Below are 27129 nucleotides of genomic sequence, written 5' to 3' on the forward strand. Positions count from 1 at the left end.
CACTCAGGTGCAATGTTCTGCAGAAGTGTGTGAGCTTCTATGTCCAACTGAAGCTTAGAACTATTAGCAGAGTTCTGTATGCCATCTGCTAAGGAGACATCACTCCACACCCCAGCGCTTCTCCTCAGGGTCAACAGTCTGGTCCATGGCTGGCCCCTTCCTTTTTAGGTTACGGTATAAATGGTAGACACTGTCTAGGTCGACAGTTGCTTGGACGACAGTGACTAGGTCGATACCTTGAAATGGTCAACATACCCAAGGTCGACACAAGTTCGCTGTCAACATGGACATGGTCGACCGGGAAAAGGTTGACATGACACTGACGTTTGTCTACCCAGTGATCACATACTGTACCTCCTTTTTAACCCTTCTGCTGTGAAGGATAATTCGTACTCTATTTAAGATCTACAGCTGTTTAGTTGGAGACGTACTTGCCTAAAGGCCCATACACACTAGAAGATTATCTTTCCAATCTGGCGGGTTGGAATGAAAATCTGGAAATTTCTGGGAACAAACGCAGTCATCTGCATAAAGGCCCATACACACTAGAAGATATTGGCATCAATCTCGTTCAGAAAGGGGCTTCTGAAAGATATTGATAGCAATATCTTCTAGTGTGTATGCCTAATATCTTTAACAATGTGCCCCCAGGCTCATTGTTAAAGATATTGACATCTTCCGGACATGCAGGTCGATCTGCCAGTATTGCTCATGCACCCATCGTTCAGTGTGGATGCACAATCTCTTTCATGATCAGCTCAAGGGAAAGATATTGATCTTTTGTCTTTCATATCTTCTAGTGTGTATGACCAATTTGTCTGTAGGACCAATTTGTGTGTTTTCCATGTTTCTCCCAAAAATTTCCAGAATTTCATTCCAACCAGCCAGATTGGAAAGATAATTTTCTAGTGTGTATGGGCCTAAAAAATCCCCCTACCCTCATTCTTGCTGTCACTCAGTCCTCAGATTATGTACTCACAATGGGCCTTATTCTGCTCGGTACGGTGGGACCGTATACGGGCGGATCGGGTTTTTTTGTCATCTGCGCATGTGTAGCTTTCGCAATGCGCATGTGCGGCGACCGCACACGGACGGGTCTCTCCGTGCGAAAAAACCTGTCCGCAAGAGTACGGTCATTGTGGGCAGCATGGGGGCGTTTTTAGGGGAGTGGCCGGAATAATGAGAGAAACGGGGCGTAAACATGGGCGTACATGGGGGTGTGCACCAAAAATGTACGGTGCTACAACCGCTCGATCGGCGAACGCACCGTGCATTTTGGGCCAAAAACAGGCGGACACCAAAGATAGCTCCAGACCACCCCTAGAGATACCGTATGAGAGCGGACGCCTGGGTCTGCTAATTAACGCTGATTACTACTCAAACACATACAGCTGAATGTAATAAGCAATGCTGCAGGCTATTAAGTGAAAACCATTACTTCACTACCTGCAAGCCACACACAGCCCTCAAACACATTGGAACCTTATCTTTCTACACTTCTCAACATGTAAAGGTTGGTTTCATTTTAGGTAAGATTCATTCAAAGACCTGCTTATATATGTGAAGGTAGTTATTTTATAACCATCTACACCCATTCAGAAAGTGTTTTGGTATACTTTAAAAAGCAGGACACTCAATTCACAGAAGTCGACATGTGTCAACTTTTTCACTATAACACCAACATAACTTTATTTAAAAGTAAAACCAATGTGGGGACACATAGATAGTGATTTAAAATGCAACATTAGAACATAATAAATATACATGTAATGAGGGTTAAAATGTTGTTTTATTGGGGTGTTTATTAAGGTAGACAATTATGTTAATAGAAAACAAATTTTGAATAACAGTTAGAAAAATTAATTAATTGTCTTAATTATAGTTGAAAGGCAAGATTTGCCGTGCCATATATGTGAAGGGTATGCCACCGCGCACGGACGTACGCTCACTCACGATCGGTGACACACGCTGAGTTTTCCATTAAAAAAAAGGCGAGACCCGTCCGTGCACTGTGGCGTACGCTCAGATATACGGAAGATGTCAGTGTCTAAGAGGAGACCCGTCCGTATACGGTGGCGGACGCTCAAGTGTACGCCACTCCCCATTGTCGGTGTTTGTGACCGTCCGTATGCGGCTGTTCTGTGGGCGGACTTAAGCTCACCGTCTGCGTACGGGAAACGTACGGTGATACGGAACGTACGTACGTTGCACCGACCTAACCAGAATAAGGCCCAATGAGAGGGCAATGACGTTCTTAAGCTGGACCCTTCCAGGATAATCATTGTAGGAATTAAAATAAAAATTGGAATAAAGGAGAAAGAGCATTAAAAGTGCTTCATCTGTCCCATCCTGTTACCCACATACTCAGGGATTACAATGAGTTGCTTCATTGTAATAATATGGCCCCTGAAAAGTTATTGTCTGGTTGGTGATCACAGAGAATTCCACCACTGCAGAAATCATTATACAATCTATAGATGGAAGCAATCATCTGTCATCGTGGCTTCAATAAGTATAGTCGGAAGATGAGAGAGGGATTCCCTCTATCCTGGCACCCTGCACACTCAGGGACATCCTCATCTGAAACAATGGGGCAGATGTAAAACCCTGGAAAAGTGATACAATGGGGATGAAGTGGAAGTTTATAACACACCAGCATATCAGCTGTGTTTGAAAATGACAGTTAGGATCTGATTGACTGGTGTGTTATCACCTCCCACTTTGTCGCTTTACCAGGCTTAAGACATCTGCCCCAGTATCAGCTTCTAAATAGTTATTGTCCGTTTATTGCCAGACAACAACACCCTGTATAACAGAAAGTATTGGAGGAGAGTCGGGGGTTTGCTGCACTCTGGAGGTTATTCTGGTTGTGTTTTGAAACCCAACATTCGTATTGCCGCCCGCCCCCTTAGCACAGCGAATTCTACCGCACGGCTGCGATTGGATGTTTTGCATAAACATCCATTCACAACCTAGAGGGCGAGGACAATATAATTTGATGGTTGCCGACCATCGAATGATGTAGAGCGTACATGCAAAACTAAGACACTCTCAGGTGTCTTAGCTTTGCGTGTGTCCTGTACAAAGACGGCGATGTCAGCTGCCCACCCCCGGCACCCGCGCCATGGGTACATTACCATGAGAACGCCCAGCGTTTTCATGGGAACGCCCATGAAACGCTGGGAGTGCCCATGGGTGCATCCCGTCGCCCCCCCGCCCGCAGTTGTGTGCGGATGCCCAGCAAACCAGAAATGAACATGCGCAGAAGAAAAACATTGCGCTCCTGTGCGAATTTACATGGCAGCGTAGCAATCACGATAATATCTTCTATGTGAAGGAGAGCTGCTCAATATGATACGATAGCTGTGAAGAGTGGTTTGAGCCCTAAAGTGAAGGGGGGTTGTGGTGGGTTAATGAACAATTGAGGATACAAATATATAGGCAAATGGGAAATCGAGAAAAGAAGAAAGAAGGAATAAAATAAGAGGAAAATAAATAAATAACAATAAATAAATATATAAATAAATAAATAAAAGACAATAAAATGGAATAGAAAAAAAATTATTTATACTGTATGTATTTATTTTTGTCTTATTTTAGTTTATTAATTTCTTCCTTCTTTTCTCGATTTCCCGTTTGTCTCCCTATTTGTATCCTCCTCACAACTGTAATTGCAGTAGAGCCACATTAGGAAAGTTATTTGCAGGGGGGGGTTTTGACTCCCAACTCCGAATCCGTCCCAATGTATCTGTGCACATTACTGAAAATTATGGTAATGAATACATCGCTCATTTTTGTTTTTGCTTGAACCTTATTACTCCCTTGACATCATAAATTGTGAGGTTACTACCAGGACCCCACAGGTCTATATTACCATTTAAATGGCCTTAGCACCCACTCTTGTGGATTAAGAGTGTGTATGGATGCTTAAAGAAACCTATATATATATATATATATATATATATATATATATCCAGCTGTAACTGTTGCTAGTTGTGTTGCAGAGTGGATTCACTGTGATTAGAGATGATGTTTTGCAAATGACCCCTGAACCTTGCCCCTGACTAATGCCCTAACTACTGTCCTTGCATAGTGAGCAGATAAGTAGGCGGCAGTCTCAGATTGATCGGCTCTACGTGTCTCTGAAGGACTTGGTGGAGGAGCGGAAGGGACGCCTTGAGCAGCAGTATTGGCTCTTCCAGCTAAGCCGAGAGGTGGATGAACTGGAGCAGTGGATAGCAGAGAAGGAGGTGGTGGCCGGGTCTCCTGAGCTGGGCCAAGATTATGAGCATGTGACAGTAAGTGACACTGGGTAGTAGTTTCTCTACAATGCAATGGTTTAGCCTTGTTTGGAGGATTATCCTATTGCAGCAAATCTATAAGGCTCAGGTCCTAATGATTGAAAAGTCTTTGTTAAATCTTTGGTTTGAATTTATTAGATAATTTTCATATAGAACGACGGAAAAGTGGTCATCTCATTTACAGCTCAACTTATTAGGCCACGAATTAGCTGTAGTAACGCGTTTCACCGGGAAAACTGACAGTTTCTTCAGACTCTTTATCCCCATTTCATAACAGATTCCCTTTTATATGTTTTTCGTGAGCTATATTTAATCTCATGAAGGCTGGTCCGAGCAATGCTGACAAGGCACCCCCTTAGCAGAACAAAGGCTGCGATTATCATATTGTCTATGCCAGTGGTAGCCAACCCTAGCCCTCGAGAGCTACCAACAGTTCACATTTTCCAGACAACCTAGCTGCTGCACAGCTGCACTCATTAATCACTGACACATTTTAAAAGATCCACAGATGGAGCTAATTAGCTCACTTGTGATTCTGTGAGGAGACCTGCAAAACATGCACTGTTGGTAGCTCTCGAGGACTAGGGTTGGCTACCCCAGGTCTATGCGGTGCATTGGAATCTGCAGCACCTCATAAACAGATTGCAGTGATGTATTTGTTACATGGGGCCATATTAATAGATTAAAGCTATCTGGCTGCTTTTTTGTGTGTTGTGGATGTCGTAGAGATGGCGGTCGTAGCGATGATTTGGTCACAGATTGGTTGAAAGTCAGTGACTATCTGTGTGGGGTAACGGGAAGGATGGGGGGTTGCATGATGCAGCCAGTGATGGCATCTTTAGATGCAGATTCACTGAGGCAGATGTATTAAGCCTGGGAAAGAGATAAACTGGAGATAAAGTGGAAGGAGATAACGCACCAGCCAATCAGCTGTGTTTGAAATATGACAGTTGGGAGTTGATTGGCTGGTGCGTTATCTCCTTCCACTTTATCTCCAGCATAGTTACAGTTGACATTCTGAGCATCCCTATGAAGTTACGGTGTGTCTTTGTATGCAAGCGGCAGAATAGAGTGTACAGACGGTGTGTCTGTGCAAATCCCATTGGCTGCAGCATTAGCATGTTTTCTCAGTACCGCTGCATATAAAGTGCAACAGGATTGCATCCTTATATGAATCAGGCCTGTACTAGACTCTCCAAGGGGCATATACTGATCATGAAGTGAGTGACGGAACAGATGCAAGTCTCCAAATTTTTATATCGTATCTCAAGGTCTCATCTTTCTGTTTTTTTCTGTAGCTTCTCCAGGAGAAGTTCACGGAGTTTGTTAACGAGACCGGCAGCATTGGACATGAGCGTATCTCTGCGGTCAACCAGATGGTGGACGAGCTGATTGACTATGGCCACTCAGACGCAGCCACGATCGCAGAGTGGAAGGACGGATTGAATGAGGCCTGGGCAGACCTGCTGGAGCTGATGGAGACCAGGGCCCAGATGCTATCCGCTTCCCATGAGCTACACAAGTTCTTCAACGACTGCAAAGAGGTTCTGTCCCAGGTGGAGGAGAAGAAGCAGAGGGTGCCCGAGGTGAAGGCACAGGAGGTCCGGCTCTCGGCTGGTTCCTTGCAGAGGATTCTTAGTTCTTTTGAACATGACATTCAGGTCCTTGTCACTCAGGTGAGGTTTATAAATACCTTTTTCACAGCACCAGTTTTCATAAATGCCCCCAAATATCTGTAGAGGTATCTGGTACACAGACACAAGCCTTACTATCCTTCTTCCTCCTGATGCGGCAGGTACGGCAGCTGCAGGAAAATGCTGCCCAGCTGCGCACAGTGTATGCCGGGGAGAATGCGGCAGCCATAGTCACCAGTGAGCAGGAAGTAATGCGCTCGTGGAAGGAGCTGCTGACCTCATGCGAGGACTGCCGCCTGCAGATTACCAGCACCAGTGACCGCATGAAGTTTCTAGGTCTCGTCAGGGACCTGATCTCCTGGATGGATGGCATCATCTTTCAGATTGGCACAGGAGAAAAACCCAGGTAAATAGCAATATTTGTATTATTCAGTCAGATGGGTGGAGTAACCCAATCCGTGTAGAAGTAATCAATCATAAAGGTTTGGAGCAAATCATGACTTTTATATTGATCATTAGGTATAAAGAGGCATTATCAACTCTGGTTTCCTTTGTTAATGACAATACACAGGGTTGGCCGGTTTAAACCACCTTGGTTTTAACCATGGTTTAAACCAATTTGTTTATTTTTTGCTGTGACTACAGGCACAACACGGTGACTTCTTAAACAAAACAAAAAAACTATTGTAAGGGAATCCCTGCTGTTATTCCATATTCATGTTGCTTGTGGTCTTCATTTACAGTAAGTAAGTTGAACCAATGCAGTAAATAACACACAACAAAAAACATATATGGAGGTAAATCAGATAAGAGAGGTGCTAAATCTGCCTGTCATCAAGCTTGTCCACCGACATTCCCATAGGACAGGAAAAAGCCACAGTTTACACTCACAATTATAAAGGGCAAACAGCACATTAAACAGGCCATACATGATACAATGTTTTTTTCCCCTTTAAAACAAATGGGGGGGGGGGGGGGGGGGGTTCAGAAAAATGTTGTTTTTTCTATCCCTGTTTATACACAATAAATCGCTCTATACAGAGTGTAGTGTGCTTAGGTGGAGCTGGGGATGGTCAGGGGTTGCAATGAAAAGTGATTGTGAAGGACACTAGATTGTACAATCAAATTGTCCCAGTTGTTTGAGCTCTTCTTGGATGGATGTTTGGCTCTGAATAAATGTTCTGCGCCCTCTTCAGTTCCCTGGCAGCCTGTTGGATTTATGCACAGGTACAGTTATGACAGTTACAATCAATTCAAGTCAAAATACTTTTGTGAACTTGGCGTTGGTAACTCATATTTGTCATGAACAATTGGTGATGTGATACGTTGCCATAACAATCTTGGGACTGATCTGCATAACATTATATTAAAACAATTTTAGCAGTAAATCATCCATAACAATCTCTTCTACTTTATTACAGCTGTCTCTATAACACAACATTGTGAATGTAATTCTGAAGTGTCTGACATGTCAGTGATGTTTGTAACACATTGTCACCGCCGTGGTTCTCATCGGTGGAACCTTTAAATCTGGCAGCCGCTAGTGTTGCCTCTCGCAGGACAGTTTGGAAGGCATAGCGGCTACTAATTGCCACCATCCTTTGTTTTCAGAGACGTGTCATCTGTGGAAGTTTCAATAAGTTACCATCAAGGGTTAAAGAGTGAAATTGAGGCTCGAAACAAGAGGATCGCGGACTGTGTGGAGCTGGGAAAGTCCTTAGTCCTAAACAAGCGTCCGGCGTCAGAGGAGGTAGATGGTTGTGGCCTCTCGTGTGAATCGTGTTATTTCATTTATCGGCACTCTACACATAACATTGTGCCGAATCTATGGAAATGCAAGATTGCATACTGATAACTAAGTGACAGGGTGGCGGGCACATATGTGTATAACCCCAGAATGTCCTTCTGACTGTGCTAATAATATGTAAGAATCCTCTCCCGATACATCGGGGCATGGTCCACAGTCAGTTGTGAGTTCTGCTATCACGAGGTACCCTACAATGTTATGTCCATCTGCTGAGCCCTTACTGCCAATGGGGCCGATTCAGACGGGTTTGTTCGGCCCTGTGTCCAGTGGTGGTGGCGGGGGGGAGGGGTTTAAGCATGTGCTCATGCGCTAAGCCTGAGAGTGAACGGCTTCATGTGAGAAACACACTTGTCGAGCGGTTCACTCCAGGAGGGGCGGTGTGGGGGCGGCAGCAGGGGAATACCCAGGATTTTAGGTGGGTCAGTGCCTGCTCGGGGCGGGCTGTTGATGTTACATGACGTTAACACCCGCCCCCTTTTCGGCCATCTGCGGCGGGAATAAAAGTCAGTTTAGACTGTCTTTTATTACCGGCGACCATCAAATGGTTTCTCTCCCCTTCGGCTGCAGGAGAGGGGATGTGTTCTCATACACATACCCTTGCATACTAGCGAGGGGATGTGGGCAGTGGGGCCTGGTGAACAGGTCTGAATCAGGCCCATTGTTCCTTGTATATAATGTGAGTTCCTAAAAGCATGACCCTAGATCCCGCCACACACGCCAGGGCTATTACAGGCAGAGCACACGCCTTCTACATGCGGTGTATGCGTGGTGATCCCTGTTGTTCCTTTCCATCCTTCCTCCAGATCAAGCAGAGCCTGGACAGGCTGATGGCCAAGAAGAGAGAGCTGCTGGATAAGTGGCAGAGGCACTGGGAGTGGCTGCAGCAGAGTAAGTGATGCGGGGGTTCCTAATCACGCTGCCAGGGGCCAATTCCCATTTCCATTCAGTTTATCTTTTATGCAACTCAGCTTCTCAAAATATCCTATTTAATCTCCCTCCCTGATAAAGAATAAGGCAAACAGTACCCCCCCCCCCCCCCCCCCAACGATTAGCTAATTAGGGTTGCCATGGAAATCTTTACAGCTCCCACACTCTAGTTTTATGCCCCCTCTGATGAATGCGGGGGAGACACCAGAGCAGAATGTATGAGTCTTTATCTGTATAAAGCTTTAAGCTATGTCAACAAGGAGCTTAGGGCTCAATTCACACCGACCGCTCCATATAAGGGCTAACGGTTCAGTGTTCTTGCGGGGTACTAGCTCCATGAACGGGTTAATGGGTTATAGTGAGTGCCACCTCCATGAAAGGGTTAATGGGTCAGTGCTATAGCAGAATGACAGCTCCGTGAAAGGGTTAATGGGTCAGTGTTATAGCTGAGTGCTAGGTCCATGAAAGGGTTAATGGGTCAGTGTTATAGCTGAGTGCCAGCTCCATGAAAGGGTTAATGGGTCAGTGTTATAGCTGAGTGCCACCTCCATGAAAGGGTTAATGGGTCAGTGTTATAGCTGAGTGCCAGTTCCATGAAAGGGTTAATGGGTCAGTGTTATAGGGAGTGCCAGTTTCATGAAAGGGTTAATGGGTCAGTGTTATAGGGAGTGCCACCTCCATGAAAGGGTTAATGGTTCAGTGTTATAGCTGAGTGCCAGTTCCATGAAAGGGTTAATGGGTCAGTGTTATAGGGAGTGCCAGTTTCATGAAAGGGTTAATGGGTCAGTGTTATAGGGAGTGCCACCTCCATGAAAGGGTTAATGGTTCAGTGTTATAGCTGAGTGCCAGTTCCATGAAAGGGTTAATGGGTCAGTGTTATAGCGAGTGCCACCTCCATCAAAGGGTTAATGGGTCAGTGTTATAGCGGAGTGCCAGTTCCATGAAAGGGTTAATGGTTCAGTGTTATAGGGAGTGCCAGTTCCATGAAAGGGTTAATGGGTCAGTGTTATAGCTGAGTGCTAGGTCCATGAAAGGGTTAATGGGTCAGTGTTATAGCTGAGTGCTAGGTCCATGAAAGGGTTAATGGGTCAGTGTTATAGCTGAGTGCCAGCTCCATGAATGGGTTAATGGGTCAGTGTTATAGCTGAGTGCCACCTCCATGAAAGGGTTAATGGGTCAGTGTTATAGCTGAGTGCCAGTTCCATGAAAGGGTTAATGGGTCAGTATTATAGCTGAGTGCTAGGTCCATGAAAGGGTTAATGGGTCAGTGTTATAGCTGAGTGCCAGCTCCATGAATGGGTTAATGGGTCAGTGTTATAGCTGAGTGCCACCTCCATGAAAGGGTTAATGGGTCAGTGTTATAGCTGAGTGCCAGCTCCATGCAAGGGTTAAAGGGCCAGTGTTATAGGTGAGTGCCACCTCCATGAAAGAGTTAATGGGTCAGTGTTATAGGGAGTGCCACCTCCATGAAAGGGTTAATGGGCCAGTGTTATAGCTGAGTGCCACCTCCATGCAAGGGTTAATGGGTCAGTGTTATAGGTGAGTGCCACCTCCATGAAAGAGTTAATGGGCCAGTGTTCTAGCGAGTGCCACCTCCATGAAAGGGTTAATGGGCCAGTGTTCAAGCGAGTGCCACCTCCATGAAAGGGTTAATGGGCCAGTGTTCTAGCGAGTGCCACCTCCATGAAAGAGTTAATGGGCCAGTGTTATACCTGAGTGTTAGCTCACTGAAAGGGTTAATGGGTCAGTGTTATAGCTGAGTGCCAGTTCCATGAAAGGGTTAATGGGTCAGTGTTATAGCTGAGTGCGAGTTCCATGAAAGGGTTAATGGGTCAGTGTTATAGCTGAGTGCCATTTCCATGAAAGGGTTAATGGGTCAGTGTTATAGCTGAGTGCGAGTTCCATGAAAGGGTTAATGGGTCAGTGTTATAGCTGAGTGCCATTTCCATGAAAGGGTTAATGGGTCAGTGTTATAGCTGAGTGCTAGCTCCATGAAAGGGTTAATGGGTCAGTGTTATAGCTGAGTGCCACTTCCATGAAAGGGTTAATGGGTCAGTGTTATAGCTGAGTGCCACTTCCATGAAAGGGTTAATGGGTCAGTGTTATAGCTGAGTGCCAGTTCCATGAAAGGGTTAATGGGCCAGTGTTATAGCAGAGTGCCACCTCCATGAAAGGGTTAATGGGCCAGTGTTATAAGGAGTGCCAGTTCCATGAAAGGGTTAATGGGTCAGTGTTATAGCTGAGTGCCACTTCCATGAAAGGGTTAATGGGTCAGTGTTATAGCTGAGTGCCAGTTCCATGAAAGGGTTAATGGGCCAGTGTTATAGCAGAGTGCCACCTCCATGAAAGGGTTAATGGGTCAGTGTTATAGGGAGTGCCAGTTCCATGAAAGGGTTAATGGGCCAGTGTTATAGCAGAGTGCCACCTCCATGAAAGGGTTAATGGGTCAGTGTTATAGGTGAGTGCCACCTCCATGAAAGGGTTAATGGGCCAGTGTTATAGCGAGTGCCACCTCCATGAAAGGGTTAATGGGCCAGTGTTATACCTGAGTGCCAGCTCCCTGAAAGGGTTAAGGGTCAGGGTTATAGCCGAGTGCTAGCTCTATGAAAGGGTTAATGGTTTATTGGTGCAGCAGAGTGCAGGGGTTAATAGTCAGCGTTATAACTGAGGGCCAGTACCATGAAAGGGTTAATCCTATATGTTAATATACAGTATATATTTTCCCGTTCCCTAAAGGGTGAGCACTAGTGGTCTTATACAGACTGGACACAGACACATCTGGGGACACAGCTGTCACTCATCCTGCAAAGATATTCTCTTGAAGATGACATTGGCTGTGAGGGAAAGGGATCTTCCTGTTATGTCATAGTGCCGCTGTAGCGATGTAGGGAATATGTTGCTGTGACGGTCACATTGATGTCAGACCCTGTTAGATACAATGATATGTTATTGCACCTTGAGCTAATGTTCTGCTAGGAGATATAGTTGGTATAACAAGTGGCATAGACCAGATTGCTTTATGTAACAAGTCACCAAGATTGCGGTACTGTTCTTCTACCTCTGTAGGGTGCCGAAGTAATGGCCTGGAATTCGTATGGTTATTTCCATGTGTCACTGCAGCATGTATTGTTGGAGCTGCGCTTTTCTGTGTGATTAGGGCTTTCTACCCACTTAGTTCTTTTCTTCCTTTCTCTTTTCATAGCTGGATAGAATCCTCATGTATGGCTCTTGTGTCACGTTTTCCGTTCACTGCTGCGATCCCTCCTGCTCCGCTCGTGAGCACATCCCCCATAGGTTATTATGGGGGATGCAAAGCTGCCCGATGTATCAGCAGTGCGTTCCGGGGTTACTGCCGTTCTTACATGGTGGTAGCCCATTGTAGCCGGCGGGGCAATGCGATCAGCCGGTGGTCAGCGATAACCACACATGCACAGACCCTCGGCACCCAGGGAAGCAGAGTGCAGGCACATGCTACTTTTGTATTGAGGAAGGCTTGGCTTTTCTTTTCAGTGTCGACAATAGTAACTGATTCCTCAACACTCCCAAATCAGTACTAACTTTGAACAGTAGATGGCAGTAGTACTCTAAATTTGCAGCAGAATCCAGTGATTCCCAGGCTTATTTCAATCACAGCACCCTAGAGCGGTGGGTCCCAAACTGTGTGCCTAGGCTCCCTGGGCACTGGCGTAACTAAGCTACCGCAGCCCCCGCCGTGGCGGGGAGGCGCAGAGTAACTATGGGCGCCGGGGGGGCTGCGGTGCTATAGTTACCCGCTGCGCTGCTGCCCGGACGCATCTTCGGTCACTGTCCCGTCACTCGCTCCCGGCGCTGGCTCCTGCTGATAATGAAAAGTGACACTTAGAAAATGGCTGCCCCCGTATTGCAGACAGTTTTGGCAGCCATTTTCTAAGAGTCACTTTTCATTATCAGCAGGAGCCGGCGCCGGGATCGAGTGACGGGACAGTCACAGTGACCACAGATGCGGCCGGGCAGCAGCGCAGCAGCAGAGACTGGAGCAGCGGAGCTGAGGGAGACTGGAGCTGCAGATGCGGCTCTGTTAGGTATGGGGGCGCCAAAATTTTTTTGGCGGGGGGGCGCAACTTATATAGTTACGCCACTGTCCCTGGGGTGCCTCAGGACACTTGCAGGGGGATCTTGGGTTGATGGATCAGGATCAATTCATATTATTAATGGACAATGTAACAGACAAAAGCAGCACGGATGGCTGCCAATAATAACATATGTGGACAAACGGAAGCAAATCCTGTCCCTCACCAGATAACTGTGACATATAAACACAATGCACTTCATTTAATATTTTTTTCTGAATTTCCCAATAAGAAGCATTTGGCCTATGGGGTGCCTTTAAAACATTTTAAAGCTCTAAGGTGCTGTGATTCAAAAAAGTTTGGGAATCATTGCCCTTGAGCAGTGGTTACCAAACTTTTTGAATCAAGGTTCTCTATAATATCAGAAATTTTGTCATGGCACCCCTAGGCCAAAATTTTTTTATGGAGTAATTAAGAAAAATATATCAAATTAAGTAAATTGTGTTTATATGACATCCATAGGGCCAGTTATATGGACATAACAGAAACAAACTCTGTCACTCACCACATATTTTATGATTGGAAGCCACCAGCACTGGTTTTGCCTATTACATTGACCATAAATCATTTTGAATTGGTCCTGGACCACCAAGCAAGGGCACCCCTGCAGGTGTTTCCGAGGCACCCCAGGGTCCCACGGCACACAGTTTGGGAACCACTGCCCTAGAGTATCAGCATTTTTTTCAAGGCATTCCTATGATAAAAGTTTGGTAATATATAGTTTAAATGAAGTAGATTGTCCCTACCTGCCATCCTTCGGTTCAGTTATGTGGTGATGTACAGCTGTGCTCCTAAGTGTTGTGATTGGCAGCTGCTAGCATTGGATTTGCCTTCCACTTTGACCAGGAATGTTTTGATTGGGTCCTGGACCACCAGTTGGAGGCGTGGCTGTGCCTAGGCGCACAGTTTGGACATTGGTATGAACTGTATATTTGTATTAATTTACATGGGGCGAGATTCATAGTTACTGTTTTCTAGTAGAACAGACACGGAAATGTGGTCTATTTTTGTAAATGTTTGATATCATATCTAATCTGATCTATGTTAGGCACTGGGGGGATCAGCGCTGTTGCAGATGCTGTGGTACAATCATTATCACATCTATGTTATGTTTATCAACTATTAACGGTATACTGTCTTTAGGTGGACACTATTACGGTCTACATACATTGGGTCAGCTGACCTTAGGTTGACAGAGACAAAATGTCGACGTACCTAAGGTCAACAGGGTCAAAATGTTGACAGAAGTGTTTGGTCGACATTGGGAAGGTCGACAGTCAAACGGTTGACATCGGGTTTTCATGTTTTTTTCACACGGACATGTGCCGACAGGCGGTATTTCATGCCCTACCATCCACTAGGGCATGGAGGGGAAATATAATAGTGCCCAAAGCATGGCACTCCATCGATGGCAAGCATAACTTAATAGTTTTTTTTTCCTTCTCCCCCAAGAGGCCAGGACACAGATTATAGCTCCGCCCTGACACCTATGAATTCCCACCCCCAGTTTATGATTGGCACAGGCCAATCAGTCAGAAATAGATGACCATCGATAGGTAAACCCATTGATTGCATAGTATACCACCATCGATGGGCAGTTACACTATTGGCTATGGAAACAATGCCCATCCCTACCTCCAGGTGTAGGCATTGTCGGTCGAGAGCGAGGCTACAGGATGTGGGGCCACCCAGAAATGGGCCCTTCATTAAAGCCTGTGCTAGCCAGTAGGCTTTCCCTACAGGACACTTATTGTCATTGTCTCTCACCCTACAGTGCTTGAAGTCCACCAGTTTGCCCAAGAAGCTGGAGTCGCTGAAGCCTGGCTAACCGCCCAGGAACCCATAGTAAAGAGCCCGGAGCTGGGCAACAGTGTGGACGAGGTGGAGCAGCTCATCCGACGACATGAGGCCTTCCGCAAAACAGCAGCTGTCTGGGAGGAGAGATTCAGCTCACTGAGGCGCCTGACTACAGTAAGAACTCCATTACGCTGGTCACTAAGAGGTGGTCTACCATGTTTCAGTATTGTACAATGTGCTGCTCTCTCTTTCTTTGCAAGTTGGAGAAGCTGAAAGCAGAGCAGAGCAAGCAGCCCGCAACCCCGCTGCTCGGCCGAAAGGTTTTCCCAGACACTACAGACGTTTCTTCTCGTCCATCACCCATTGTACCTCAGACAATCCATGAAAAGTCAGAGACTAGAGCAGAGCAGAAAGATTCCCTGTCCATCCCGAATGGGGTCCAGCTGGACAGCCATAGAACAAGAGGAGAAAAAGGAGACACAAGAGTGGGTTACGTGCGGCAGGAGATGAAGCCGGAACGACTGCAACCAAAGATAGACCATGTGGAGGCCAGGGTGACGGAGAAACCGCTGCCATCTCAGGAAGGATCCCGGGCAGAGCGATCAGAAATTAAAGTGGCACAGGGTATGGCAACCTTGGCTGTAGATAAGGTGGACAGTAAATTGACTCGGCATGCGGCTCGGAGAGAGCGGCACGATCGGAGGCTGGAGCGCCAGGAGTCCAGTGAGCATGAGGTTGCCAAGCCAGAGCTACCAGAGGAAAAGAGAAGGAAGGATAGGCATGAGAAGAGGCTGGAGAGACAAGGGTCTAGTGAGCAAGAAACTCCAAAACAGGAGCAGCCAGAAAGGAGGAGGGACAGGCACGAGAGAAGGGCTGAGAAACAAGAGGTCATCGAGCAAGACGCACCAAGGAATGAACCGGACTCCAAACCAGGAGGGTAAGAACTTACTACAGGTGCAAGGTCTGTGTGTAAGGAGCAGGGGAGAGACCACGGCAAAATGATGTCTGTGCGTAAGGAGCAGTGAAGAGACCGTGGGCAAAGTGATGTCTGTGTGTAAGGAGCAGGGGAGAGACCGCGGGCAAAATTATGTCTGTATGTAAGGAGCAGTGAAGAGACTGCGGGCAAAGTGATACCTGTGCGTAAGTAGCAGGGGAGAGACCACAGGCAAAGTGATACATGTGTGTAAGGAGCAGGGGATAGACCGCGGGCAAAGTAATGTCTGTGTGTAAGGGGCAGGGGAGAGGTCGCTGGCAAAGTAATGTCTGTGTGTAAGGAGCAGGGGAGAGGCCGCGGGCAAAGTAATGTCTGTGTGTAAGGAGCAGGGGAGAGGCAGCGGGCAAAGTAATGTCTGTGTGTAAGGAGCAGGGGAGAGGCCGTGGAACAGATTATGGGGGAAATTTACTAAGGTAAAATCGTATAAAAAAATTGTATTCGTACAGCAAAATACTATTTTTTTATACGTATTCGTATTTTCAGGATTTACTACGACATCAATAAAATACGCCTCTTTTTAACATGAAAACAACGTACTTTAGTAATTTACTAACAATTCGTATTTGTAAAAAAATACGAATATGAATCATGAACGTATACGAATCGTAAAAAAAAAATACGCAAAAAAAAATACACCTTGATTTGGAAGTGTATTTCACATCTTAGAATTTTAAACATGAGGAAAAAAATCAGAAAATAACCCCCAGCTGATCAAAATCACAAACGTGTGACTTATAAAAGGCCACTAAGCACACATACACACTTCTCAGCTTCAAACATGGCACAAGGTTTGCATTCTCAGACCATTTCAGTGTGGGCTATGAGATTCCATTAAATCTTGGCCCAAGTATGTGGAAAAAAAAAAGCATTTTCTGAAATCACACCACATCGCACTGTTTTAAATTGCATTTTTCCCCGCTAATTTGCATATTTAATGAGATGTGAATTTGTGACAAAAGAGTGCAATATGGTGCGTTTTTAGTCATGAAATTGTGCGAATTTGCAGAAATGTGGGATTTTGTGTAAAAAAAAATAAAGGTTATAAAGAAAATGGCGTGGGGTCCCCCCCCCTGCTGAGAATAACCAGCCGCGTGCTAATTCAGCTGGACCTGGTTCCAAAAATCCGGGGAACAAAAAGTGTAGGGGTTGTGAACCATGCCCGGCCCTGGGGCTGGTTATGCCCATGGGGGGGACCCCACGCTGTTTTTTTAAATTATTTATTTATTTTTACACTGCAGCCTGCACGGATCTGACTGATCCATGCAGGCTAGAACCAATACAAATTTGTATTTCAAAATACAATTTGTATTTTAAAATACAAATTTGTATTTTAAAATACAAATTTGTATTTAAAAATACGGATTTGTATTTAAAATACGAATTGGTATCGGAAAAAATATGAATCAATACGCCATCGGATAATACGAATTAGTCAAATACGACTGATTAGTGAATTATCCTCCGGAATACGAATGAAAATACGACTACACCAGTTTATTTATGGCATCAGGGAGAAGGTGAAAGATTTTCTCTGTTGCCTATTTATTAGGAAGGAAGAAAGGTTTGTGTTGTGAGGTCTCTGTGTTAGGAGACTAAAATTAATTGTTGGTCTGATTATATCTTTCTGTAGAAAGGCGACACTTGCGGACATTGTAGAGCAGCTGCAGGAGAAGGAAGCATCGCAGAACAACCCTGAAGTATGTACTCTTAGTATCTGTGTCCAGCACATTGATACACTGTTATATTGTCTGTCCTGCGGCGGCAGCTTCTCACTCCTGCACTATCCCCATTGCAGAGCCGCGACTCTCCTGCGCGATTACCCAATGGTGTTGATAAACTTCAAGAAAGAACGACAAGACCTGACCGGCCAAGAGCGCGAGACAGACCCAAGCCAAGGAGAAGACCTCGACCCAAAGACCCAAACCAACCACCGGGTGAGGCACGGAGATCCCGCTCAGCTCCGGCACAGGGCAGCGCACCTCCGCCTCCACCACCCACCCACACAGTACAACAGGAAGGATACCTATTCAGGAAACATGAACTGGATGGTCCCAGCAAAAAGGCCTCAAACAGGTACATGCAAGCAGCACTGGCATGCACAATGCTCTACTGAGGAAACAGCTATGAATTGGTGTATATATAGCAGTGATGCAACTCCAGTCCTCCACTGTCACCACAGTGTTTTCTGGCTTCCTTTAATTAACCTTGCACAGGCGAGCGGATCGGTTTTGCTGGGTCAGTAGTTATCTCACCTGCTTCCATAGTCCCTCAAAACATGACGTAGTGGAGAACTTGAAGGATAAAGTTGACAACCAGCAGATTTCAGAGGCAATTCAATAAGAACTAGATTTGTAAAACTTGTTGGAAGTAGACTATACATTTCCATCGTGGGTAGTTTAAATGTTAATAAACTAGTAGCCAACATGTATACCACCAGCTGCTGTGGAGCTACACGTCCCAGCATTCCCTGACACAATTTTGCTATTAAATCATGCTAAAACTGGCAGGGCATGATGGGATGTGTAGGTCCACAGCAACTAAAAGGCTGCATGTTGAATACTCCCATTCTAGAGCAAGACCTGTATAATAGGTTTCATACTAGATAATACCAACCCTTTTTGTTTCCCCACAGGTCCTGGGTAAACCTGTACTGCGTGCTAAATAAAGGGGACTTAGGAGTCTATAAAGACGCAAAGAGCCAGAGTTCAGGGGCGACACACGGAGGGGAACCCCTGCTGAACCTCAACAAAGCTTCCTGCGAGGTGGCCAATGAGTACAAGAAAAAGAAGTTTGTCTTCAAGCTCAGGTAAGTGCTCTACCTGTAATAATAAAAGCCAGGATGTTTGGGGATCGCTAGCGCATGTAAAGATATATATGTCCCCTCCTGCAGGTCGACAGATGGAAGAGAATTCCTCTTTCAAGCAAAAGATGAGGTACATCATCGCTTTACTCCAAATTCACTAACATGCCCTGAGTGGGAACTCATTCCATCACTAATCACCTACAGATTGCATGACATTCTCTGCCTAGGCTTAAAAGAGATCCAGAACTATATATGGAACGATTTGCATACCTTAAAGGAGGCCTGGCCAATGTGTGTCTCCCCAGCGGTTGTGAAATTACACATCCCAGCATGCCCTGCCACAGTTTTAGAATTACCGAATAGCAATACTGTGGCAGGGTATGCTGGGATGTGTAGTTTAACAGCAGCTGGAGAGCCATAGGCTGGCCAGGGCCTGCCTTAGAGGAACTTAATATTCCAGACACTGTGGGCCTGATTCAGACTTGTTCGCTAGTCATTTAAGTCAGGTAAACGCTGCCCGGTCATTCCTGGCCAAGTACTAGCAATCACCTTAAAGACCAGGCAGTGGTCCAATCTCTAGAACCAAATGACTTTGCAGATAGTCTTCCATACTTATGGTCCGGTGGCTTCTGGATGTAGACCTTATTAGGTGTGTGATCTAGGACTGACTGGTTGGTTACAGAGTTATAGTGGAAAGTCACCGGCAGTAGATCACAAATGTCTATATACGCAAAGAAGTGGAATGTTTTTAGACTCATTCGCACTAGTAACCCACCATTCACCCATTCATTGTCCAACCAATTTATGTCCTCTAAGAAGCTGCTACTACAGGATGCCCTACTGGGGCTTCACAGTCTGCTATTGGGCGATCCCTTAATGTTCTACACATGATACTTGTACCGCCACTTCTCCTTTAATGGACGTATCCTTTGTTGTCACAGGAGGAGATGAAGAACTGGATTACTGCTATAGGCACCAGTGTCTCCGAACATGGCGAGATGGCCAAATGGAGCCAGACCCTCCTCACTACCTCCTCCACAGATGAAGGCAACATAAAGCGAGAGTCTGATCGTAGATCCAGCGCGGGGGGGCGTAAGAAGTGAAGGGGAGCAAGGAGCTACTTACAATGCCCTTACGTCCACCTCCAGGCTGAGCCAGGAGGTGATCAAACACCTGAAGAGCTAGTCCTTCCAGACCTTCTGCAGGTGGCCCAAGGAGCCTTCTGATACATTTGAAAACTGAATCTTGATGTCTATGCATTTCCTGAACATAGTTTTCCTACCCAAAAAACTGTGTTTAACAATTTTATCCTGAAACTTCCATCCTAATTCATTCCTTTGGCTCCTTCCGGGCCATGCGGGTGTAATGTATCTAGCTCTATTAGAGTCTGGTCAACATGCATATATATGGCCCAAACTGTATAACCGTGTAGCAAGTGGCCTATATGTCATTAGCAGAACGTACTTGAGAATCGGGTTCTCACAGACCCAGGGGAGCTCTGGGACACACGTCGTCTGGTTAAGTAGAAGAACCTTCAAAAAAAAAAGCCTGAATTCCTTTTTTTTCCCTCTAAGATCAGGATCATGTGAGGCCGTGTGAGAGCAAAGACGTTCTCCGCGAGGAAGAGAAGACGAGAGCTCTAGATTTGTATGTGCTGTGACAGTAATAAGGCAAGGGACACGTCAGAACAATTCACCCTATTCTATATTTCAGTGGTTTCTAGAAAAATTGTGGGTTTTTGGGGAAAACTGGAGTCTTGTAACCAAGGACAGTGACCGTTGTTGGAATGGTCATCGTTTTAATGAGTTGGATTATATATGAGGATAATTACAGTACAGCTATGCAGCCATATGAGCCACTAATGTGTTCCTCGTTTCAGTACTAAAACACTGGCCCAGCAACCGCTAACCTCTATCGCTTGAGGGTCCCATCTCTGGAATCCACGTCACAAGCTTATGGCTTTCAGTGTTCCATGTCCCCAGCTCAAACCACTTCAGGGCTAAGATAGATAGATATACAAAATACTAGTGGAGAGATTGATTTTCCTGATGTTTTTAACTAAGCACATTTATTACAGAAGTTTACCTAAATAGTACCCAAACTTTTTACGGGCTGAACCGAAATCTACGCGAGTGCAGCCCCTGTTTGACGATGGACTAGTGATGTCACCAGTCCCTCGCGATTTCAAAGGCTAAATGACAGTTCAGCTCACATAATGACTGCTTCCACTGTGTGCTGTGACGGGTACCAGGAAACCAGGAAGCACATAGGAGCCACAAAAATGCCTTTTTTTTTTTTTTTTTAATAAGATATTTTTTTTTTTTTTTTTTTTTTTTTTAGAAAAACTGCAGCATTCAGTATAGTGTTTCCACAACACCTATAGAACATGGAATCCCTTCTACTAAACCACAAGTGTCTCTGCCAGGACTGATCCATTAATTTCTGCAAAGAACACCAGTTGTATATTCTGTGAATTATCTTATTGTAATCCCCTGTGCCCATACAGGAACACAGCCAGGTCTGGTAACTGGGGCAGGGAAATGTGAGTGCCGAGCGCTACACACGTAAAGCATGACAGCATGCCGGAGGAGGCAGCCATTATATGACAGACGTAAGCACTCCTACCATCTTTCTAAAACCTCGTAATAACAGGCCACGTACTGATACCTACAATTTACCTGTCCCCTACACAGCGGAGGCAGCCATTTTGTGAGCTGCGCCAACATTCATGGGAAGGCTGCATTATTATTATTGTGCCTTTGTGAATTGACGGCTGAACCAATTATTTGTGTTAATAAAATCCTCCACTGCGTAAGTTGCAGATGGGACGTCTATCCCTGCACGTGCAAAATTCCCATCCTCCGTCTGCAACGCTGCATGCGTCAGACACCGCTGCAAGCGCTCACAACCCCCATTTATTTCTAGCTTAGGTGAAAGGGGACTTTCTATATAATATAAATGATATTCTTCTAAATAAAGCTAGAGATTTATCAAAGCTTGGAGAGGGAGATAAAAGTAGAGAAAGAAAAATAACCAACCAATCAGCTCCTGTCTTGTTTCAAATCCAGTTTGTAACTTAGTAGTTAGAAGCTGATTGGCTGGTACTGTATCCCCCTCCCAGTTTTAATAAATCCTCAAAGGTTCCTTACCAGTAATAGTACTTTGGTGTTGGGTCTGCTGCTCACTGTGGGGGTTATTTTGGTTCACTCTTTCTGACAAATTCCTTCTTAGATAGACAAAACCATGTGCACTGCAGGGGGGCAGATGTAAAATGTGCAGAGAGAGTTAGATTTGGGTGAGTTATTTTGTTTCTGTGCAGGGTAAATTTGGACTGATTTATTTTTACACTACAATATAGATCTCACTTTGACGTAAAACCCCACCCAAATCTAATTATCTCTGCACAAGTAACATCTGCCCCACCTGCAGTGCACATGGTTTTGCCCATCTAAGAAGGAATTTGTCAGAAAGAGTGAACCAAAATAACCCCCTGTATTTGGCAATCACCTTTGGTAGTGCTGGCCAATTTGCAGCAAGGGAGATATGAGAGCAGGTACCCACAAGAGGTCAACCACGTTGTCATTCATAATGCTCAGAATGTCAGGCATGGGTTATTTAGCCGACATAGGGTCGACAGCCACCATTGGTCAACATGCCATATGTTGACACATGAAAGTTTAACATGCCTTGGGTCGACAAGGTAGATTGGTTGACACAAGCAGTAGGCCGACATGGACAAGGTCGCCTTGAGGTTTTCACTTTTTTGGTGTCTATGATGACATACATTGACACGGTGTAAGTGTGCGCTATGCTTGGCACACTATTTTAATCTAACTCTATGACCACTTGGATTGTGAAGAATGAAAAACCACCTGTTTTGTAAAAAAAAAATAATGCCTATTGACATATTGCATGTGTCAACCTTTTCCATGTGTCGACCAATAGTAGTTGACATATTGACTGTTGACCTTTTTAATGTCGACCAACCGACCGCATCCCCAGAATGACGACAGGTGAAAGGTCAGTATTAGGGTTAGTGTTAGGCAGTGGGGGAAGGGCTGGTGGTTAGGGTTAGGCAGTAAGGCTAGGGAAGAGAAGTCCACGATGGGTCACCACAGACAATGTGCCAACATTTCATCACACTCATTATGTCTGTTGACAGATCATCACAACCAGATATTAGTCAGCAGCACTTCGGTCTCGGTTGCTGTTTGGGCGCTCTGCTGAAATGTAAAACAGAGTAGTGGCAATACGTGATTGTTCTGCTGCTAGAACCCTGCGTGGCGGGCCAACACCAAACTTCTATCCGTGGTAATTTAGTACAATTGATTTTAAACATGGAAATGACCCTACATTATATTTAAGCATAACCAAGGAAACATGCATTACTGAGCAACCCTGGCCAGTTACAGTCCTTACTAGTCTGTCCTCTTCCAGAAAAGTGGCTTATTTTAGTGATCATGTACCAGTATGATAAACAACTCTTACTACTAGAAGAAATGTAGGTGCGGTACATAAAGGCAGCCATATTGGCTGAGGTACAAAGCATGCTGGTAATTTTTGATGATCTCCCTTGTGACATACAGAATGGAGATTTTTATGCCTAATTGGGAAAACACAGCAATGTCCCGTACCAGCTGTGAGACAGACAGAGAGCACAGAAGCTATCGGGGGTCTAAATGACCAGCATCACAGAGCGGCCACAATGTGGGCAAGGTTAATTAAAGAGACTGCATGCCATAGGTGATAAAGGAACGTTAATGCATGAGTGGGCAATGTCCTCTCCCATTGGATTTGTTCCTGCTGATGTAAATGGTTTTCTAAGAAGGATTTAAAAAAAAAAAAAGTGGAAAATGTAAATTTTATTTTATCGGATATTCAGCTATTACAAAAAGATACAGATATTGTAAACAAGTATGTTCCCATGGGGCTCAGTCCAACAGGTTAAATAAAATGCAGTTTTCAGAAGTTTTACAAGCGATGTCTGAATTTATAATTGTCTGAGGAATAAAAAATGGAAGACGTTGTAGGTCTGTGGGGTTTCTCTTTCTTGGCTACTGATCACGACATTTCTGGCAATAAAGTACACACAGTGGAACCGTACAGTGCGATAAGGTATAGGTGAGTTCTATAGCCACTATCGGACACACTGGAGTTATCTCACTCAACGTGCGAACAGTCAGGTTCTCCCACAAAGAGTAGCCTGAAGTCCATAAACAGTTCACATTGCAGTCTCTTCCCTTTTCTCCAACAGTAGATTATCGTTTTCAATGTGGTTAGTCACCGAATGGTAGTCATGAGTCTTGGAGGTCAGCCTGAGAGAGGTCCGTGGGTTCCGAAGTGACCGAAAACCAGTCCATATGGCTCTCACCTCCTTCAGAAGATCTTGCTTAATACTTTCACTGACGAAGATATTAATGAAAGGGTCCAATGCACTGCTGAGGCTGGTCAGGCAGAAGGTGATTCGATAAGCCGGGCGCACTTTATACTCTAAATCACAGGTGCACATGTTCCGGTCACTAATGTAGGAGCGGATGAAGAGGACAATATGGTACGGAAGGTAGCAAATGACAAAGATGGCTGTCATAATCAACAAGAGCCCAATGATCTTGCGTTTCTGTTCTTTTTCCAAGCCTCTACTCCGGTGAATCACTCGGACGACAGAACAGTAGGAGACCACTAGCAGTACCAAAGGGATGAGGAAGACCACAAAGATTCGGAAATAGTTGACACGAGCCATCCATTGCTCCATTGGATACTTTTCATAGCAAAGCTTGACATTCTGAGTGGAGTTGAAGAGCTCATCCTGCCCAAGGAACACGGCGTGAGTCCCTAAAATGATCAGCCAGACCACAATGCAGACTACCATAGCGCCTCTCATTGTCCGTAACACCTTGGCGTGGAATGGGAAGACCGTGGCTACAAAGCGATCAGCAGCTATGCAGCTAAGGAAAGCGATTGTCGTGTAGAGGTTGGCATTGAAGAAAAAACCCACAATCTTGCAACTGAGGGCACCAAACATCCAGTCGTCTTTAGCCGTGTAGATCATCCACACCGGCAGAGTGAATACGTACATGAGGTCCGAGGCGCATAAATTGGCCAGATATACCCCGAGCACATTGCCTCGCTTCACGTGTTGGTAGATAACACCAATTGCCGCCAAGTTCCCGAACAGTCCAAAAAAAAAGACCAGTCCGTAGATAATGGGGAAGAGCGTGGCCTCATATGTTGCAGCATAGCCCCAGTCTTTATTACAAGCCATGGAAGAATCGTTCTGGGCTCGCAACCTAATGACAAAATAAAAACACAGTTACTGGCACATAACAGCTGGATGTGTAATACAGGCGAGTGTATAACAGGAAGAAATGGACTGTGCGTACCAAACCACAGACAGCGGTTGTTGCTATTGAATAAACGCATCTCTGCCACCACTTGTACTGGATGACATCTATATATCAGACTGAACACAACAACACTTTGAGAAGTACTACAACTCCAGTTGTCCTACTTTGTATATTAATCTCAGCAATTTCTATCACACTTCAGCTATATATATATATATATGTAATAAACGGGTAAAGAAACAGCGGGTACAGTGCCTTAGGAAGTAAAACACGAAATGTAATATATAAGCTCAGTCATATACACAACTTGTTGGAATAAGTGCATCTGATGCCTACGCACACTGGAGGACGCTATTGGGTGAGCTGCACCGATATTCATGAAGCTACAAGTTATCATTTCACTGAAGTGTGAGGTTTGCTATCCAGTCACAAAACAAATAGGCAATTCACAAACTATTTATTCCAGTCTGTGCAAACGTGAGTTACCCTTTCACACGAGAAAATGCAGGGACATACCCAGGAATTCGGTACCACGATCGTGTTGGGCATTACCGGGTTGGCCCCTTTCACAGCAGCCTAGATTCCCGGGTCTAGTGCTGGTGTGAATCGGCCCCGGGCCAAAAATCCCAGGACTTAGTCTAGGCATTTCAACCCTGCTAGCTATGTACGTATGTATATCCCTGCATATTCTAGTGTGAAAGGGGTATTAGTCTGATCCTACCAGGCATCTGTGACAGACAGGCTGATCGAGGTCAGCGGTGACATCACACACCTCCCTGGGCATGCCTGCCTTTTTTCGGATACTCCCAGAAAACATCAGGTGTCCGCCCTCCAAACACCAGCTTCCTGTCAGTGAAACTGCGAGTGGATCGCAATGACGCGCTGTACACTATTTCGGTCACTGCTGAGGCGTGCTTCCATCATGCATAGTCACATCGATAATCGCTGAAACTGAATTCACACATCAGCAATCAAATCTGAATCAGGCACAAAGACCGCTAGGCTAGCAGAAGCAATAAGCCTATCTCAGATTAGCTACAGCCCACTGTGCCTTATGTCAGAACAGTTCCTTACTGGTTCCACAACACTGGCTCCTTTCATCATTGTGGCTCACAGCTATGCTAGGTCTGTAAAAGATTTACATTTTTATGAACATAATAATAGGTTTAAACTACGTACACAAGCACTTGGATTTAATGCTAAAATGATCCCTATCTGAGCATATGTTTGCAGAGCAACCCATGAAATGGCAAGATAGTATTTGCATAGCACAGTTGCTTATTTGGACACTAGAGGGCAGTGGTGCTCAGCTAAAAACACATACATGGATTTGGTCAAAAACACATTTTGGTAAATCCGGTAGATTGGCTGGATCCCATGGAACCAGTCATTGTAATCCATTGACTACTCACATATAGATTGCAGTTCCTGACCGACTGCGCTTCAGAACTTTAGTGTTATGTAGGGTACACACCAGGACGACCCGCTCACGATGCACATCGTGAGCGGGTCGTCAGTGTCTTGTCCGACCCACTCACGGTGACGCGGCGGGGCACGACCCGCTCACGATGTGCACCGTGAGCGGGTCCGATCCGATGGCGACCCGCACCCGGCTGTATGGTCGTCATTGAGATCCTACCTGCAGCAGGTAGGATCTCAATAACGACCGACCCGCGGGACCGCGGATCGGTATCGGTCCACACCAGGACAGAAAAGGGCCCAATCACCACACAATCTACATCCAATTGGTCGGAATTGGATCTAGATTGAGGGGATCGGGCCCTAGTCGTCCTGGTGTGTACCCAGCATTACTGTCCAACTCAAACCTGACTTTTATTTGGCCAATGGTTCAGGCTCATGTACTGTGTATACACCTACAACAGCAGAAGTGCAGTTGTGTGACAATATTGTTTTCCAAATACCCCAACAATAATAAAGTCCTTATTTGTCTTATTGGGTATATAACTGCATTGGGTATATCGTATATTGGGTATATCTTATAGTCTTATTGGGTATATAACTGCATTGTATACTGCACCACATAGCCACACACTAGACACGTTTATTTAAATTTCTTTCTAGTTATTAAACAATTCCTATGCGTCTTCATTTGCACCACATGTAAAGACAGATTACGCCCCGAACAAGTAAAAAGTCAATAAGCAGCTTTACCGTAGAATTCTAACAATATAGAAACTAGTCAGCTCAGACTCAATCACAGTATATATTGTGACAAGGCATCACATACACTGGATAAAATGAAGTATTGGTCTTTATTTTGTAGCTTACCAGGTAATCAGCATAGGCAAGGACGGTTACAGCACACAGGTGTCACAGCATAGTCCAAACTCTTCAGACAGCTCCAGCAGTCCCTACCGTATCCCACACCCCAGGCCTATCAGTTGGACAGCTG

General features: G+C 45.2%; 2 protein-coding genes across 4 annotated transcripts in view; one reads left to right on the forward strand and one right to left on the reverse strand.

Moving 5' to 3' along the window:
* SPTBN4 (spectrin beta, non-erythrocytic 4) overlaps positions 1-23399 on the forward strand; it is a 135181-nt gene extending 111782 nt beyond the window's left edge. For all 3 annotated transcript variants that reach the window (XM_083159722.1, XM_083159723.1, XM_083159724.1), the window contains 12 exons: positions 4094-4298; positions 5600-5977; positions 6097-6341; positions 7547-7685; positions 8546-8630; positions 14553-14749; positions 14836-15512; positions 17200-17266; positions 17365-17642; positions 18202-18375; positions 18460-18502; positions 19314-23399. In XM_083159722.1, coding sequence (XP_083015848.1) covers positions 4094-4298; positions 5600-5977; positions 6097-6341; positions 7547-7685; positions 8546-8630; positions 14553-14749; positions 14836-15512; positions 17200-17266; positions 17365-17642; positions 18202-18375; positions 18460-18502; positions 19314-19475 — 2650 coding nt within the window. In that variant the 3' untranslated portion in view covers positions 19476-23399. The remainder of the gene's footprint in view (positions 1-4093; positions 4299-5599; positions 5978-6096; positions 6342-7546; positions 7686-8545; positions 8631-14552; positions 14750-14835; positions 15513-17199; positions 17267-17364; positions 17643-18201; positions 18376-18459; positions 18503-19313) is intronic.
* Positions 23215-27129, reverse strand: LOC146035988 (G-protein coupled receptor 4-like). The gene is made up of 2 exons (XM_083159725.1): positions 27006-27129; positions 23215-24659 (listed from the first exon to the last, which is right to left on the reverse strand). The coding sequence occupies exons 1-2, from the start codon at positions 27017-27019 to the stop codon at positions 23594-23596; spliced, it is 1080 nt and encodes a 359-aa protein (XP_083015851.1). The 5' UTR covers positions 27020-27129; the 3' UTR covers positions 23215-23593.

Source organism: Crinia signifera, chromosome 9 (assembly GCF_055691185.1).
Source record: "Crinia signifera chromosome 9, ASM5569118v1, whole genome shotgun sequence".
NCBI lineage: Eukaryota > Metazoa > Chordata > Amphibia > Anura > Myobatrachidae > Crinia > Crinia signifera.